The sequence below is a fragment of the Rhipicephalus microplus genome, chromosome 8 (assembly GCF_043290135.1).
Source record: "Rhipicephalus microplus isolate Deutch F79 chromosome 8, USDA_Rmic, whole genome shotgun sequence".
Lineage (NCBI taxonomy): Eukaryota > Metazoa > Arthropoda > Arachnida > Ixodida > Ixodidae > Rhipicephalus > Rhipicephalus microplus.
This window is the reverse complement of record NC_134707.1, coordinates 40,140,231-40,157,208: the sequence shown is the minus strand read 5'-3', so window position 1 is coordinate 40,157,208 and position 16,978 is coordinate 40,140,231. Positions and strand designations below refer to the sequence as shown.

The 16,978-nt window shown below is 47.9% G+C and overlaps 1 protein-coding gene across 30 annotated transcripts in view; it reads left to right on the top strand.

The window, feature by feature from the left end:
* LOC119164399 (CUGBP Elav-like family member 1-A) overlaps nucleotides 1–16,978 on the top strand; it is a 646,479-nt gene that overhangs the window by 321,043 nt on the left and 308,458 nt on the right. For 22 of the 30 annotated variants that reach the window (XM_075871581.1, XM_075871583.1, XM_075871593.1 and 19 more), the window contains exon 1: nucleotides 3,441–4,294. The exons of the other annotated variants lie outside the window; for them this stretch is intronic. In XM_075871581.1, coding sequence (XP_075727696.1) covers nucleotides 4,248–4,294 — 47 coding nt within the window. In that variant the 5' untranslated portion in view covers nucleotides 3,441–4,247. Of the gene's footprint in view, nucleotides 1–3,440; nucleotides 4,295–16,978 lie in introns of those variants that run through there. 30 annotated transcript variants of the gene reach the window in all.

Genomic DNA, 16,978 nt, shown 5'->3' with positions numbered 1-16,978 from the left:
ACAGTATTTTGACCTCCCATCTAGTGCCAGTGGGCGACTTTTACTCGGCTTAAGAAAACAATAAATATTGACACCGTAACGCGAGAATTTACATGGGCTTATTCGTAGCACCAATGCGCATCGATCTTTTAATATGGATCCATCTAATCTTCAACATGCCTCCAGCCCGAGAATACGAATTATCAGCTGGTATTCGATCATGTCGGCCGAACCAGCGTTCGCAGTGCTGGCGCACGAGTCCGCAAACACAAGCATAGCAGCGGCGCTTGTGCGTGAAAGCCGGCGAAGCAACCGTGTCGGCTTGCCGACGGTGTCGCTATAGGCTTACGACGAGTACGGTTAAACGACCGCCGGCGATCGCAACATGCGGCTCGCGTGAAATTTTCGTCGTCGTTATTTTATAGTCACAAATGAACAATAGGTAAGTGCCCCATGTTCGCTGTGTCTTACGGAGTGATGTAGATATCTGTATACTTACAGCGACGAGACCGTTCGCAGGCACGGTTCTTTCATCGTGCTGGTAAGGCACAACCTGTGTACCGCTGGCCGCACGATTAGTCGTATCCGCGATCGCCTACACGTTGGATTTTTGATAACGATTGTCGCATGGATAAAAAGACATAAGTTTGCCTGAGCTACTATTTTTGTGAACTTGTACGCGACGTTTCCTTCGCTTGTGCCGGCAATGCACTCACACCGGCAGCCCGCTTGATACCGATGACGTACGAAGCCTACTTTTCCTATATATCGCTTTGAACTTGTGATCACTGTGTGGGTACACGACCACTGATGAACACCTTAACTTTATTAGCATTGTCAGTGTTCACCGTAGTTCGAACTTATTCAGCACATTAAAGCGAGTTCTCGGCATTGCCCGTGTTTGCGGAGACTTTCACTTGGCTTCGGCTCGCCCGTGCCGGCATGGTGGAAACGCGAGGGCACTTGCTGTGTGCACTGACAGCGTGTTGTACTACTTTCCTCTCATAACATCTTCTATTCGTTTCATAGTGCTTCACTTTCACAGTGGCGTATAGCCTATTTAACTTGTTTTCATGATCGCCGACCACGCCGAGCATTGCAGTGCAGCATCGACAGGAGGCGATCGCGGCGCAGTTGCCCTCCCCGTTGGTCCTTTCATTGCTGGGCGGTTGCGCAAGACACGCATTGTCACACATTTAGTCTCTGTTGGACGAACCGTTCATCCATTGGTTTAACGACTGCAGTTAGTTCAACTTTGCCGAATTTCGGCTTAGAGTGTATCAGGTTGCTTGTAGTGCTTTGTGGTGTCCTCAGGTGCTCTCCCGTGTCCGTGTGTCTTTTCGCGCTACATCGTTCGCGAGCAAGTTCACAATGCGATCCTCATATGTGTCTTTTCTTTGAAGCTTACATGTCAAGGAACCATAAGGTTGGAAATAAGTGAAGACGTCTACATTGTAGTCTTGATCCTCGCGCAATGCATTGTGTCTGATTTGTGGCACGGTGGAATGACTAAACACTTGACATTATAACTATGCATGGTGCGAACGCGTATTGTTATGACGCCAATGAGGGATTCGGCAAATGGACAAGAAGATGCGTTCAGTCGTCATTGCTTGTCAAGGTTGGTAGCACTTCATTCTTTTTTTTTTAAATACACGATTGCCTTCAATGTTATCGCGAACTAGCGCAGGGACACGTGGCGGCATCCAACTGCAGCCGCAGTAACTAAGAAGCTCGCAGTACTCAAATCAGCCAATTACTTCTGGCTTTTGGTTTATGACGTGGTCACTTGAGTTTATGACATAATTTGTCGAGAGAACAATGAACATTGAACTTTGAGACATATTAGATGGATGTATCGTGTACGGATGGATATAAAAAGCTTTTTCGTGTTACCTATAGGGACTTTAAATCGCCGGCTGCATACTGCGCTCTAATATTTGACTCTCTTGTTATCGAAGCCTGCCCACCGATCGGCCCTCGTTTTCTGGCCAGATTCAAGGAGTGGTGAAGGTGCACTTTAAGGTTGCGTGTCTGCCGCTTCTAAAAAACAAAATCAATATCTCAGCAACTAGCTGTCGGAGCGTGCCGTATTAGCTGAACACGTTGCGCGCGAACTTGGTACGTCGGTAGCGGATTTTAGGGGGCAGTCTTGCGAGCTTCCTGTTATAATCGATGCGTTCATTGCTGATCTTGCCTTTTTCGCTGTTCTTGCACTCTCGCCTTTCCTTTCAAGATGATATCTCCGTTGGATTACTTTCCAAGATGTTGCTCGCTTCCCAAATTCCCCTTTGGCGGTGCTTGTTTGGCGAGAACAACGCCTCGTTGTTTCGCAAGCCTTGATGTTTGCCTGCATCGTTTGAAAGCTCAGAATGCATAACAATGAGAGTATCAAAAATGACTTTGCCTTTCAGTTGTCACAGTCGAATGCATAAAAGATGCGGTTACTTTTTTTTTTGTCTTCCATATCTTTTTACTATTCTTAAAACATTATTTGACGGGGTGGTTGTAGACAGGTACAATATGAAAAGTTACCACGCTTTCTCTGAAATGACCTGGGTGTTCCTTACGTCGCCTTCTACGAAGCGACAAGTTGCTACTGCCTAATGAAGTTCAATATAAACGTTTCCGATCTTGCTGCCTAATTTATTCACTGTGGAGGTATTGGAACTTTCTATAAATATGAAACCTAATTGTCCGCTCATTATCTCTCCTTCCTCCTCACGTTTGACGAATACATAGTGCTTCGGAACGTGCTCGCGCTGTGCTGACTTGAGCACTGTGGTCGATCTTCAATACTTTTGTTATGCACAACAATCCATCGTACATTACGAAGCATGGCAGAGCAATATGCTATAATGACGGCAGCAACCGCCACCAGAACTGGGAAAACTCCTGTTGTAACGCCAACGTGATTTAACGTTTTCCTGCGGAAACCCCGAAGACATCCCTGATTGCCAAGGCTGCTACACTCGTAGGTTCCATTGGTCCTGGATGACGTCACTCTTGCGGCGGGTGAAGTGATTTCCGGTCTGTCGAGTTTCGTGACCCACCGGAAGTGCGCCGCGTGCCTGCGCACAATATACGCTACGCGCAGATAAAAGCAAACAATGTAAGCTCAGTAAAATGACTGACTTTCACGCGTGCAGATAGAAGAAAAAAAGGGAGAAAAATGAAGACCTCCTCCTCTCGGTACCAAATGCCACCAGCCGGCGGCGGGAGTCCACCAAATGACGTCACTTCCGCAGCGCGGAGACCCCTTGCAGTGAAGAGTCTGAGCTCCAGCCCGATTCTCCGCCGCCGCGACTCGTGGGTTAGGGCGGCGCTGCGGGCGGCAGCGTGTCTCCCCTCTCTCCTCTCGGCTAACGGTTATATTCCCTCTCTCTCTGATCGCGGTCTTCGATGTTCTCTCTCCCTCTTTCATCCCTGGCGTCCGCTTTGTTTTTGCTAGGGGCGCTGGCCTCGCCGATGCCGGCCTTCTGGCTACCGCGCTGAAGCCAAGCGGGCCCGATCGTTGCCGGCAGGTCCTCCGCAGTCGGCGCTCTGCCTCCGAGGCGCGTTGATGGTGTGTGCGCGTGCTCGCGTGGTGGTGTGTGGGTGTGTACGCTGGTTGAAACCTCGTGTGTGCGTTTCGCACGTTTCCGAGTCGCTCACGAACGCCGTCACAGTGTCGTGCCGTGTGATCCGGTGATGCGACGCGACGATCGCTGAACGCCTTTCCGACGTACGCTTTGAGGAAGAATCGCCGTGAATATATATATATATATATATATATATATATTTTTTTCGTCGGTCAATTTCATCGCACCGCACTCGCGCGTTTATCTCTTCCACTGGCATTCGTTGTTTCTAATCATTCAGTACGTGATCAGATAGCACATCTTCAGTAAGGCGAGAGATAAGGCGGGCACGTGAGCGGAGATGCTTGTGACACACGTGACATGAGATAGAGGATTTTTTTTTAAATACATTTTTTCGGTGTTTCGTTGTCGACAACAGGTGACCGCTTCAACCGGTGCGCTCATTCACTTTCACGAAAGAAGAGAGCGTCGTTTTGGTTATTATTTTTTTATTTAGTCAGCCTTATATTCTTCTCTCGGTGGTGTGGTGACCGCGATGGTGAGCAGCTCTGCTGTTGTGTCTTCGACTTCGTCTTCTTCGAGTGCGTGCTGCGTGTGTGTGGATTACTATCGGCGTTTCGGCCACGAGTGTCCAGCCTCCGGTGTCGTTGTTGTGCCGACGCTACGTTGTCGCCGTGAGCGCGTTGGATGCGGTGCGAGCAGCCTGCGACTGTGAAGGCGGACTGCGGCCTCACGTGAGTCCTTCCTCGACGGGCTTCGAGTCCCGTTTGTCCCGAAACGCGTTTCGATCGCGAGTGATACGACAAAAACGTGGCCCGGTAACGGAACGATCGCTCGTCGTGTCGAAAGAGGCGGCTCTGTTTACGCTCGTTTTTTTTTTTTTTTGAAAGAAAGCGGTCTCTTTTTAACCAGCGCATTTATTCATTCTTGAATTCTTCATTTATCGTTAGTTCGGAATGATGGCTTGGAGTTACGAAAATGTCGGGAGGAACCATTGTTAATAATATAAACTTTGCAATGACACACATATCAGTGGCAGACTTAACAATGGAGGACATCGAAATAGATGAAATTATTTAAGCACCAATACTTGAGGTTATATTCGAGATCTCTGTTCGCATATATTGCAAATCACCGTTGTCGACCTGCTAAAAAGTCGTAATAAATAAATAAATAAAAGTAATAAATAAATAAAGATAAAGAAGGTTCATTTAGCTGGTCAATGTAAGAGCTCTTGGTCTTTTGTTTTCTGTCCTACATTCTAAACAATATCCGTCGACATTTATTTACTAAGTAGACAGGTCTTTGGACACGCACATTCATCGGCTCTGCTCATGTCGCGAACTCCTTACGTAAGGCCGAAAGGAACATTGAGGAAACGCTATGGTGTCTATTAGCTGCCCAAAACTGTGCGAACATACTCTGTTTGAAACCGAAGGGTACAGACACATGCTGTGGATGGATGTTAAAGTGATATTTTGAATCATGATGATACCGTGTTACAAAGCATGTGCACAATATTTGCCGTAATTTCTCCTTCGATCTTTTTGTAGATTAACCTGCCTCTTTTACCTTACGTTTAGGTAGGCCTGAATATTCTAGGTTCTTACGAGCCCCGGCACTGTACGCCCTCGCACATCGCACAATCATACGGGAGGTCAGAAGCATCTACGATACCCTCGATACTCTTGCCGGCGTTATTGCGGTATGGCGTTATCGATCCCTTACTCGTTTTTTTTTTTTCAATTTATGTATTCGCGGATGATGTCCACGCAAATTACCCGTGCGGATTGTCCCAATCGCGCTGATCAGACACTTCGATAAAGTATTTCCTCTTTCGCTGAGAGGCCACACCACCCCTGCGTAGGTGTCAAGGGCCAGTTATCGTCTGGATGCGGCTGTGGGTACAAAGTTCTCCAGTACTTGACAAACTGAAGAAAGAGAAAAAAAAATGTCGAAGATACTTGACAGCCGAATCCACAAGTTCTGGGCTTTATCTCCGTGTCTTATTGAATGTGAGCATATTGATATGTGTATCGCATAATTGGCAGTTGTAAGTACAGATGACGGATTGCGTATAAAGAAGGACCCTAGTAATATCGGTAGTGGATCAAAGTAATAAAAACGTAATTAAAGAGAAGCACGAACAGGTGTGTAACTGGGTCTACTTCAGTGAGTGTATTGATAACGTTTGGGGTGACGCCTTTGAGGATTGGCTTGTTTTTTTTTTTTTTTCATCTCCTTTAACCTCGCAAAACTGCTACGCGCCTCTTTTTTTCGACACGACCGGGCGCGTCGCTTTTCTATTGCTGGGCCACGTGTTGTGTGTGCGTGGTTTTCATTGCCGCGCAGCGCAAATCGGTCGACAAGACAGCAAGACCTCCACGTCGCCTTCGGTGAAACCACTCTATTTGCGTATTTCGGCGGCCGTGGCGGAAAATACTTTGAATTCGCTTATAAACCGCTCGCGGTGTCGGATCCGCTCAAATGGGCAGCACTTGTCCATTCCGCCGACCCTGGCTCGAAACGGCCTCGACGTTCTGCAAGTGGGCTTTTCGCAAGCCCATCCTCGAGCCACAAATGCACTAAAAAAAGAAAGAACTAGAGGCACGGATGGTGATTTTACTGCGGGGATACACCGTCGTCGAGCAGCCGCATTTGCATTGGTGAACCTCCGCAGAGCTTGCAACGAGGGCAGGAGCGTTCCCGGTTGACGGATTGCCCATGTCATTCGCCAAAGACACGAGCGCTGTCGTTGCAATAGAAGGAGGGCCTTTTTTTTTTCTTTTTTCCCCCTTCTCGGCTCCTAATTGGACGTTTATTGCTGCGAGTCGGCAGCGTTGCGCGGTTCTTGCTGTCTTCGGCTCTCTCTCTTGCGCGCGCGGCGAGGTGCACTGAAGCGCGACGCGCCGAGGCGCGTGCCAAGGCGCGCGCTGACGCGCGTCGCGCTGCTTCGCGAAGACGCGTCGGCGGAAAGGAGACACGGCTTCTACGCAGTGTGTCGGGGCGGGCGCCCCTCGTTCCGAGGGCGCTTGTCTACCTCGTTTTTTTTTTAGTTTGTTTTTTCGTTAGTCACCGCAGATTGCAGTTTTTTTTTTATGTTAACCGCTATACAGTTGCGTTGAATCGCCGCTACGAGGATAGAAGGGAATAAGAAATTGTCCTATCTATCCAGGTTGCCGGGAAATGAACAGGCGTTTCGAAGAAACAGGCGGCTGTTTTTATGTTTGTTATTTCTATAGCTTTCACTCTGTTTACGAATGTTTCCGATTGAGGCGCTCTGGGCCAACTCGGGGGTGTCTAAAAACAGAGTAATCGGGTGTTTAGCTGCTCATTCGATATAATATCAGGTTCGCGAAGGTTTCGGCACGAGTTGCTCGTCTAGCTTAACCGTGTGCATGGGTGTCGGCAAGAGGGTGTTAGAAGGGCACCACCCTACCCCCAAATCAGCACCTGTACTTGCCACCCCTACCAGAGCTACACCAGCACCTCCCCACCCCCACTCCCGCAGAGCCATGCATTACAGGATTGTACCCTCGCAAGACAAAGTGCTATCAATATCAATGACCGTGTGCCGTAGTTAATTGCCGGCTGATAGCTATCCCTGTCCATTCATGGCTAGCCTCGAAAACCATCCGTCCTTTTACGCTTAAGTAATTTCGGCTGCATATCTTTCATGTGACCTTGTTATGATCGTATTAGACCTAACTGTGAGGCTGCTGCGGCGCACTAGTTTGGTTTAGTTATGATAATAAATGACGTCACAGCTATTCGAGTGAGCAACGTTAAAAAAAAGCTGAAACAGTGAATTCCAGTGCGCCAGTCAAACTGAGACAAACATTAGTTAATCATTTCTAAGCAGGACTTGCGTTTTGGTACACCTATTCACTTCCGAGTTTGTTTTGTTTTTATTCTTGGAGTGCCTATGTGGATGACAAGCAAAGCTGTCGCTTCATTTCTCGGTGTCTTAAGTGGAATGCTAAATAATCGCCGAGTGTTAAAGCCTGACAGTGCTGCTACGATAGTGATTATCAGCGTGTAACCTGTGATAAGATCTATTCACATCGGCAAGAAATAGCCGCGTTAAAATGTAGGCCGGTAATTCAATCTCAGCGTGCCCATATGTGAACTCAAAATCCTGACCGAAAGGACTTCATTCGGAATGTAGCGATGAAAAAAAAAATTATTATAAAGCAGGCTAATCGTTGGTCACGCGATGCCGACGTGGGCGAGCTCTTCCTTCGTTAGCAATATCGCTAAACAATGCGTCGTTTTCAGAGACTGCCGACGTGGTTCATGCGCTGAGTATTTACGCTAACGCTAGCAGGATGTTTCCAGAACAAACGATTATAGAGCGAGCTAGCTGTTTCTTAATAGCTTACGTGGCACAGCTTGTACAAAGGGGAAAAAAAAAAAGATGGACTGGACGAGTGTCGTCGAGTAGTTCCGCGGAAACGATAAGCGCTAACTCGGTCTTCTGCGTGCAACCACAATAGGGAAGCGCTGTCTTAACCTATAGGCAAAAAAGCAGCTTATGATTATTTTAGCGCTTTTGGGTTGTCTCTATCTACTTGGTGAAACTAGCTCGCAAATACATAACGCAAACTTAACCAGCTCGCTCAGTTTTGATTGCTCCGCCACCGTCAACTGTGAGTCCGCGGTTCTGGTCGCTAAATTGTTACACTTTGTTATAAAAGTAAACCCGTCCAACACGGTGTCGTTTTTTCTTTTAACCATATGGTGTAGTAGCGCAAATTGCGCATATGGTGTAGTAGCGCAATATATATGAAGTGCTACTTCTGAAATAAAAATTAGTTGCGAGTGTAGCGAGTGTCGTGTTTTCTTGTCCTCTTCGTCCCCGTGAATTTGCGCTACTACACCATAAGGTTAGAAGATGTCTCACCAACTAGCCCAGCTCTCAACCCTACTGAACGTTGTCGTTGCTGACGCAATCGGTTTTCAACGGACCGTATCATCTTGTTTAAGTAGAATAGCTCACTTTTAAGCCCGTTAACCAGCCTCGGACCTTGAAGTTTCGTTTTTATTGTTATTTTTCCCGTCCATTCCGAAGCCGTGTCTCCACCGCCGCACCGTCTTTCAACAAGTGTTTTAGTTCATTACATGACTTGGTGCTCGCACTTGCTCATTGCTTGACTCTGTGCTCTGCATGAAAACATTGTGTGTGTTCGCGTAGCGAGCTATCTTTGTTTGTGTCTTGGGCATCGTTTCACATAGTAAGAACACATCTGTAGGAGGTGTTCTTTGACATTTTCGCTTGACGCGGCAGTGGCCAAAAACGTATTTCTTGCGTGACATGCGCCAAAACTCTGCGAATAAAAACAATCGAGCCGTTCTACGACGTATACAGCTTAATCCATTCATAATCGCGCATTGCATAGCGAAGGACTGCGGACTATTCGCTATTTCGAACACTTCTGTATCACGTGAGCGCTAAATGTTGAACTAAAAGCAAAAAAATAATAAACGAGGCACACATATAGGTCGGACAAGGGCTTGTCCTGTATGTATGTGTCCCTTTCTATTCTTTCGCGCTGTCGTTGCGTCTCACACGGCCCCGCGGGAGTTCGTTGGCATGCAGTCACGAACTCGCAACTTTGGGTGTTCAAGTTTGTGCACGCGTTTTTCGAATTTATGTATCGGCTTTTGCGATCTTCCACGTGTCTCCTTTTACTTGATCGCATTGTTTATTTTTACGTTATTATAAAAGCCCAAGCTTTGATGACCTCCCATAATGGTGTCAAGATAGCCTCTGTAATAATGTACTTAGTGTTTTAACTTCGTTAAAACGCCGTACAGAACAAACCAGCAATCAACGCTTCTTCGATCGCGCTCACACCATATAGCTCGTGACGTTGCTGATCCGTCACAAGTTTCGTTGTATCGTTGCGCGTTCTCGTGCATGGTTTACGTGTATACGCTGTTAGTCTCGTGTCTTCCTTACATCTAATCTCTCTCTCTCTCTCTCTCTCTCTCTCTCTCTATATATATATATATATATATATATATATATATATATATATATATATATTTCTGGTCAAAATCAGCCATTGTCCATAGATGCCGCAGAATATTTATTCCGAAGATTTTTCTGCTTTTCTTTATTTTCTCGTCATCTATCTACGTCATTTCTACGTCATTCGCTTTCCCAAGGCCCACATGCATACCTTACGCGTCTCAAATTTATTCGATTACATTAAGTGCACGTGTCTAAGCCTTGGGAGTTCGTGTGGCAAGACAGGTCAGCTTTTACGTTTACGTTCTTCTCAAAGACCTTGAGTCCACAGAGCGGTTTCCAATAAAAGTGGCGGTGTGTGTCCGTATGCTTCTATACATGCCTTGCGGAGTACAAGCAGCTATTTGGCATGTATCTGCTGTGGAACGTGAGGTGTATCGGACCGTTTATCCGTGATTATACGCAGCAGGCGCCCATCTTCCGTGGCGACCTTCACACAAGCGGCAATTCGCGGTGGCGTCAAAGGCGGCTTCCCCCGAACGACTGGGTTTGGTCTCTCGTTCGCTACATTCAAAGCGTGACCCCTCGAACTTGCTTGATGCGAGGATAACGTCGCTATCTACTATTTGATTACTACGTCTATAGTTGTTTCTAAGTTACATGGTCCCTGGATTCATCACCCCTGGTATAGCTAAAAGCAGCAGTCGGACCAGTTGCGGAGTCCGCGAGTCTTTCAAAAAACCTCGTGGGCGTAGCGTATGCATGCCTTATTTCTTTCTCTCTCTCTCTTCTGAATCGATGTGTTGATTTTATCCCGACCCCTTCCGAAAGCTTTCTGCAACGTAGCATGGTTTGGCATGCTTGCAGGACCGGCTGTATACAACAAGCTATCTACACTTCACCTCTTTTGTAGCACGTTGAGAGCAGTTTCGTTTGGCTTATCGAGAGCCTTGCTGCTCATGCCCGAGGGAGCAGTGACGTCACAAGGCGCACAGCAGGCGCGCCGGAGAAGGAAGGCCTGGCAGCTTCTGGAGCGGCGTGTCAATGGTTGGCTGGCGCTTGACCAGCGTGAGCGCGCTCGCTAGTTCGTCAGTCCGTCCGTCTGACTGTCTGTCCGTAGTTCTCGCTGTCTATACGTCGGCATAGCTGAGCTAAGCCGTTTCTAAAGCTTGACACCTGTTTAGCCAAACGACGGTGTCTTGCGATGGCGTCATCAGGTAATGTCATGGTATTACGTTATTAAAACGTCTTATGACGCTGTGATTAAGTCACTAATATAGGCGTTTATAGACGTTTGATGATGCGTCGAAGGCTTCCGCCCTAATATCGGAGCAGTGCGTATAAAGTCGTAAGAGCTGAAACAAATCGATCCAGGCAATGCGTCCAATAGTCTATAGAAGTCTAAATATAATGTAGTCGTTGTGAACAAGACTCCTGTTTGGAAGCTGAAATGTCGTTTTCTTATTATTTGGTCGGTGTACTTGGCTTTCTTTATTCATGTAAATGTAAAAGGCTCTTAATTTGCAGTTTAGATCAAGGGGTGGAAGAAAAAAAACACATATGTGGGAATTGTAAACTGACGCGAAGGGTGACGGTCTTTCTTTTTTTTTTTCCCCAAGGCGTCTTTTGTCATTTCGCGCCTGTCGACGCACGTTATCGTAGTTCGCACCTTGGCTTCATTGGGTCGACCTCATCGCGCTGACTCGTTCGAGTGCGTCGTCACCGTCGTCCTATGCGCCGCGGACTTCGGCGTCCTAGTCACGGGTGAATCACTAATGAAGCAATTTCTATTTGAAAACACGCAACAGACCTGTCGGTCGGCTTTTTCCAGGGAGCTTTCGAAATCTTATATTGCGAAGGTATTTCCGTGATTTTTCGTCTCTTGATTTCTGTTTCGAGGAAATTCAAGCGAAATTCTGCGTACCTTTCAGTGGTCGTGCTGAGACGAAAAGTGAACGGCGTGGCAATAAAAGATAAGACGGCAGACTGCCTCGGCCAAGCAAAGGGGCGTGGATGATTTTCTTGCTGATATTAAAAGCAAAAAAAAAATAAAATTGACCATCGCATGATACGTGATGACAAGGAGAGATAAGCGAATATCAAAGTGACGCAACGCGTATCAAAATATACTGAATGAGGCCGAAAGCGGCAGCGGGTGGCGACTGAGAACACTTGGCAATTTTCGTGCTTGAAATGAAATCCTTCTCGAGGACAACGTGGCTTGGCTATCGGAGAGACTGTCGTCCTACAGTGACACAATGAAGGCTGACGGTCAGTGCGATGATGATGGCGACGATATGCAAGTACCTCTACTTTAGTTATGCGTATTGATTTTGCCGTACGTTCACTTAGTCTTCTTTGTCCAAGCACTCTTAATGGACGTGAAATGAAGCTCCTCGCATCTGCCATTGTTTCCTCGCGGCTTCTCGATTTTCGCGACCTCGGCGCGCCCCGCACTGCTCTCTCCCGTCGTCTCCGCGCCTAGCCTCCAGTGCCGCCGTGCTGGGCTCTTAACCTTTGTGTGTCGCATCTTTCACAACTACACGAACAGTGTTATAATACAGAATCAGAATTTTAATAATTAAATTTCAGTGAAGTTACAAGCGCGTGGAATACAGGAGGAGGTACCCATAGTCAAGAGACTGCATCGGGACCTCCTGTACAAAATGAAATCAGCTAAAAAGCACATCATAGCAGCAACAGTAGCGAGATCAGTCATTTAAGGAACATAATATTTATAGAAAAATAATACACGTGGTTACATAAAATAATTCGCTTTCAACATATCGCAGCAAAAAAAATGATAACAGAAGAGGAAAAAAAAGAACAAGTAATACAACAGGGATATGATCTATACCCAAAATATACACTGAACACCAAAGCTTAGTATCGTAAACGAACAAATGGTTGAACACGCACAAAAATAATTGGGTTGCTGCATACGATGTCCGATGACCTTAATAATTCTCGTCGCAAAATGACACAACGAAGGAAGCACCGACCTAACAGACCAACATGGCGGCGCGTGTGCCTTGGGTAAAGTTGTCCACACTCCTGTACTCTCAAAACGCAGTCACAATAGCCGGTTCTTCGGCGCGCCAGTCGACGCAGCCGGCGCAGCTGTGTTGACGCTCGGATAACAAGAGTGCGCGCTCCCGTTTTACCGCGCCCGAGAAGGAAGGAAAGCGCGTTCGCCTCCATAAAACACGGCGACGTTGCATTCGGCACACGGACAACTCCTCGGCTGCAGAGAGCGGGCAAGGAGTTTAGTTGCACGCGCGGCGGCTTGCTACGCACGACATGGCTCGCCTGCCTCGGTAGTATTTGTATAGTTGCTGCTCTACAGTGTCCTTGGGATGCCGGCCGGCCGCCGCTTCCTCCTTCGTTTTCTGCGCGAGTCCGCCGCGCGGTTTCGTCCTGGCAGAGCGAGGCGTCCACCTCGTGCCCTTTGAAGTCGATGGGGGCGAAGACAGCAGCAACGCGCCGGCTTTGCATGCGGCTGCGATTTCCGCACGCTTTTCTGCGTGGTGCCGTACTGCGCGGCGCGCTGCGAAGACGCTTTTGCCAACGCGCGTTTCAGCCGACGCGTAAAGGCCTGGCCCCACGTTTCCGTCGCAGCGCGTGTCTCTCTGACGCGGCGTTCAGCCCTCCTCCAATGGAGAGAGAGAAAGAGAGAGAGGGAGCACGCAGCTTCGCGTAGCCATGGGAGAAGGTGTGGCGCCGCGTCGGAAAGGCTGACGCGCTGCGACGTACACGTGGGGGCAGGCCTTAAGCGTTATTAGCGTTGGCGCCCGTCCAAATCCGTAATTTAAGAAACGACCGAATCGCGTCGTCACACCCGCCACGGTGGTTTAGTGGCCATACATACATACATACATACATACATACATACATACATACATACATACATACATACATACATACATACATACATACATACATGCATGCATACATAGTGTTTCATTGCTGTTCAATTTTTTCAGGGTCTGCTTTAGTAAATTCCCAAAGTGATTCTGCAATGTCCATGTCCGGCCCCTTGTTTCCGCCTTTGTTCTTTTTTTTTCCTTTTTCTTTGAGGATGTAGGCGGAGGTCTTCACTGTTATGGGTATGCACGCTAAACTCTCTCAGTGCAATCGTACAGTCCACCTGTCTTCGTATATTGCCGCCTAAGTAGTCCATCTCTGGGCCTCTTTCTCTATATCTTCCCTATATAAGAGAACGGTACACCGAGTTTCGATTCCCCGTTTCCCAGGCTTGCGCCACGCTTTCTCTTTGGTCGATACCTGTCGAGATGCTCTCGTTTCGTTTGTGAGGATGGATCCCGCAACCCCCCGCGTATACACTCTCCTCGCGCAGAGCCCGAGCTCCTTCCTCATCGCGGCCGTCTCGTTTGTTACCCGTTCGTTCCTCGCTCGATCATTCGTACCCCTTCTATAGCCGGCGATTCGCCGAATGGGATGACGCGAGCGTTGATGCGTTCGAGAGCAGCGTCGGCACTCTCGCAACTTGCCAAAAGGCGTTACGCAACTTATGTGGTTCCTAGAGCTATACGCGTCCAAGGGATAGACCGACCTCTTGTCCACTCAGCACACACTATATCCCTTCGTGTGCTGACGTGGCAATTTTTGTTTTGGTCCTTGCTTCGCCTGCCTATAGCTGGACGATACTTTTACGTGGTCCCTTCTTCCTTCGCGTTCCGCGGCCCCTGGACTGATGGATTTGCTCCTGCCGACCATTATAATTTCGCGGGATTGTTCATTGCGCAATGTTTGGTTCGCTGCGGCTGCGAACCAATCAAATGGGACGGAGACAAGCGTTGCTTATTTTGCGGGATTTTGCTTTTGCTCGAGCGGGACTGTGCGGATGAGGAAGAGTTTTTTTTTTTTTGATTCGCTAAAACGTTTCTGGGCAAGTAGGTGGGGTCCTCGGTCCAGGGCTCCACTGGCCGTTGCGGCTCTCTGTGCTTGGCCGAGCAAAGGCGGCTGCAGCTTTCCCTGTCCTTGCTAGCAAGCCAGTTCTCCCACAACCTCGGTCGAGATGCTGTCCCCGAAAGGGGAGAATTGCCATTTTCGGGGGCCGTGATTCGCATTCCCACGCATAATGTGGGCGAAAGTTGGCCGTTCCCCACACCACAGACAGCTGCGCGCCTATATTGTGGGATTTATGCAGTGGTTTCTTTGTTATTGAGGACACCTGTTGTTTTGTACTAGACGCCAGTCTCGCGCCTGTTCTCTGGTAAGATCCGGATGGGGATGAGTGAATTTTTGTCACTCTCTTCTTTGGATTGGAGTTCTTACGAGCTCGGGAAGAGTTGCGACCGGGGCTCAGAAGCTTGCTTCGTGTACAAGTCGGTGGGCCCTTCGTTGCTCTCGTGTGAATTATGTGTAGTTCCTTGCCTATAATTCTCATATATCTGCCCTCATACTCGTCCCAGCCTGACGCATTCGGCAAGTTTACTGAGAGTCGGTAATCACAAGGGCCGAGTCTACTTTTCGTTCTGCGCATCTAATCGCCATACCTACCGCCGCCGTTTCAGCGGTACTAACTGACGGGATTTGGAAGTACAGCTCGTCCTTGGCAGATCAGCTCTGGGCTGTCCACCAAGCCCGCGAGGCGGCTGAGGAGCTTGGCATCTCAGTCCCCACGTGGGAGCTGCCCGCAACACAGTGATCTGTGTTTTGGAGGACCGAATAAAAGTTTATCCAATCCAATCCAATCCAATCCAACTGACGGGATTTTTTATTGACGCTGCTACGGCTGTAGTTCCGCTGGTTGCAAGAATAGCGTAACGTTTGCTTGCACTCTACAGTTGTCTGCAGTGTATAGAAGATGCTTCGGTTCTCACCGCAATGCTTTTCTGGTGTTGTTGCTATGATATCACAGGATATGCACGCGAAGTGATATGCACAGGATTCGGTAAAGGAGCCTGATTGGTTGAATAGTTAAGGGAACTGGACGCCTGAGCAAACGGCCCGAAAAGGGCACAGCACACGCAGAAAAGTGACGCGCACAGCCTTAGGCACACGCCATACGCGTTGAACGCTGGAGCACTAGCACTCGTTCATTCATTAATTCGTGCGCTGAACCGTATATAAGGCGCTCGGCAGCAGACTACGCGCTCAAGCCCACCGGAGTTCAAAGGGCGACAAGGGCGGCTGATTTGCGGTGTCTCCGAATTGCGGACATCGAGGGCTCCCTAAAACCTCTGCTTTACATAAAGTTCGTTCTCTCTTTCTCTTTCACGACCCGCCAGCGTCCCTTCCCCTCACTCAGACGAGAAATTTGAACCATCTTGCGATTTAGGTTTCAGATCAATTTCATTCCTTTTTATTTCTACCGTTATGTGGTCATATGCTTTGAAATGGATGGATGGATGAAAAACTTTTATTGGGGCCCTGAAGGATTCCACTCCCGTTATTGTTTATTCTTTCATATAGTTCGTTAATGCATACGCTGCCTTCTCATGCTAAGTTTTATCGAAGCCGATATTTAGTGAAGGACTAACTACATGGATATGTAATACGAGCCGCCAAATGAGGGCGATTTTTCTATTATTTTTTTCTATTATGGCTATTATTATACCAACGTGAGCGGAATCTTTTTTTGTTCTCTTTTTCTTCTATGCAAAAGGGGTGCCTTTATAAGGCATCTCTTTTATATATTTCAGGAAATTGTAAATATGATATTTTGGGAGACTGTATTTTAATAATGTTTAGTATATAATTAAATGTTTTTTTTTCTCGAAATGCTGGATCGGCGTGTTTTGCATGTACGGTGCTGCGGTCGCGTATGCGGCGCGTTCCGCAAAAAAAGTAATAAAAAAAAAACGTAACGGCGAGCCCAGGTGCTCTAATATTCAGCCGCTTGCGCGAGGGGCACTACGGTCGCCATCGTCTTTTTTCTTGCGCTGCACCGAATTAACGACACCGGTGCGGCGGCTAATACGCGCGTGCCTCGCTCGGCGCCCGTTCCTGCTCATTGGAGCGTCGTGCGCTGTTGCTTTCTCGCCGTTTCCACGGCGGCGCAATCCGGCTGTTGCGCCGGTACAGGTTGAAGGCGCGGAATTCGAGCATCACTTGCGCACCACACACACAGTCGGTGCCTACGTCTTTTCGGACACACCGCTCCGCGTACTCTGTATTAACGTACTTTTTTTTTTAACGATGGTAGTCTGTATACTTGAACGTAGGAATTTCGGTTGGTCTGCTTGTTTGTGTGTCACCCGGCCGAAGTTTAAGCACTTTCTGAACGCCCACGCATCTTGAACTGGTGGCTGCGTTCATACTTCTGAACATTGTTGATCAAGAAGCAAATATTACTTGATAACACAGATGCTTTGGGGTAGTTGGTGATTGGGAATCAACAAATTCGTACAGCGCAAGAGTACGAGTAGTTACGACGTAACTACAAAAGAAGAAAGAACGACAGAAAGAGCGCTGTGTG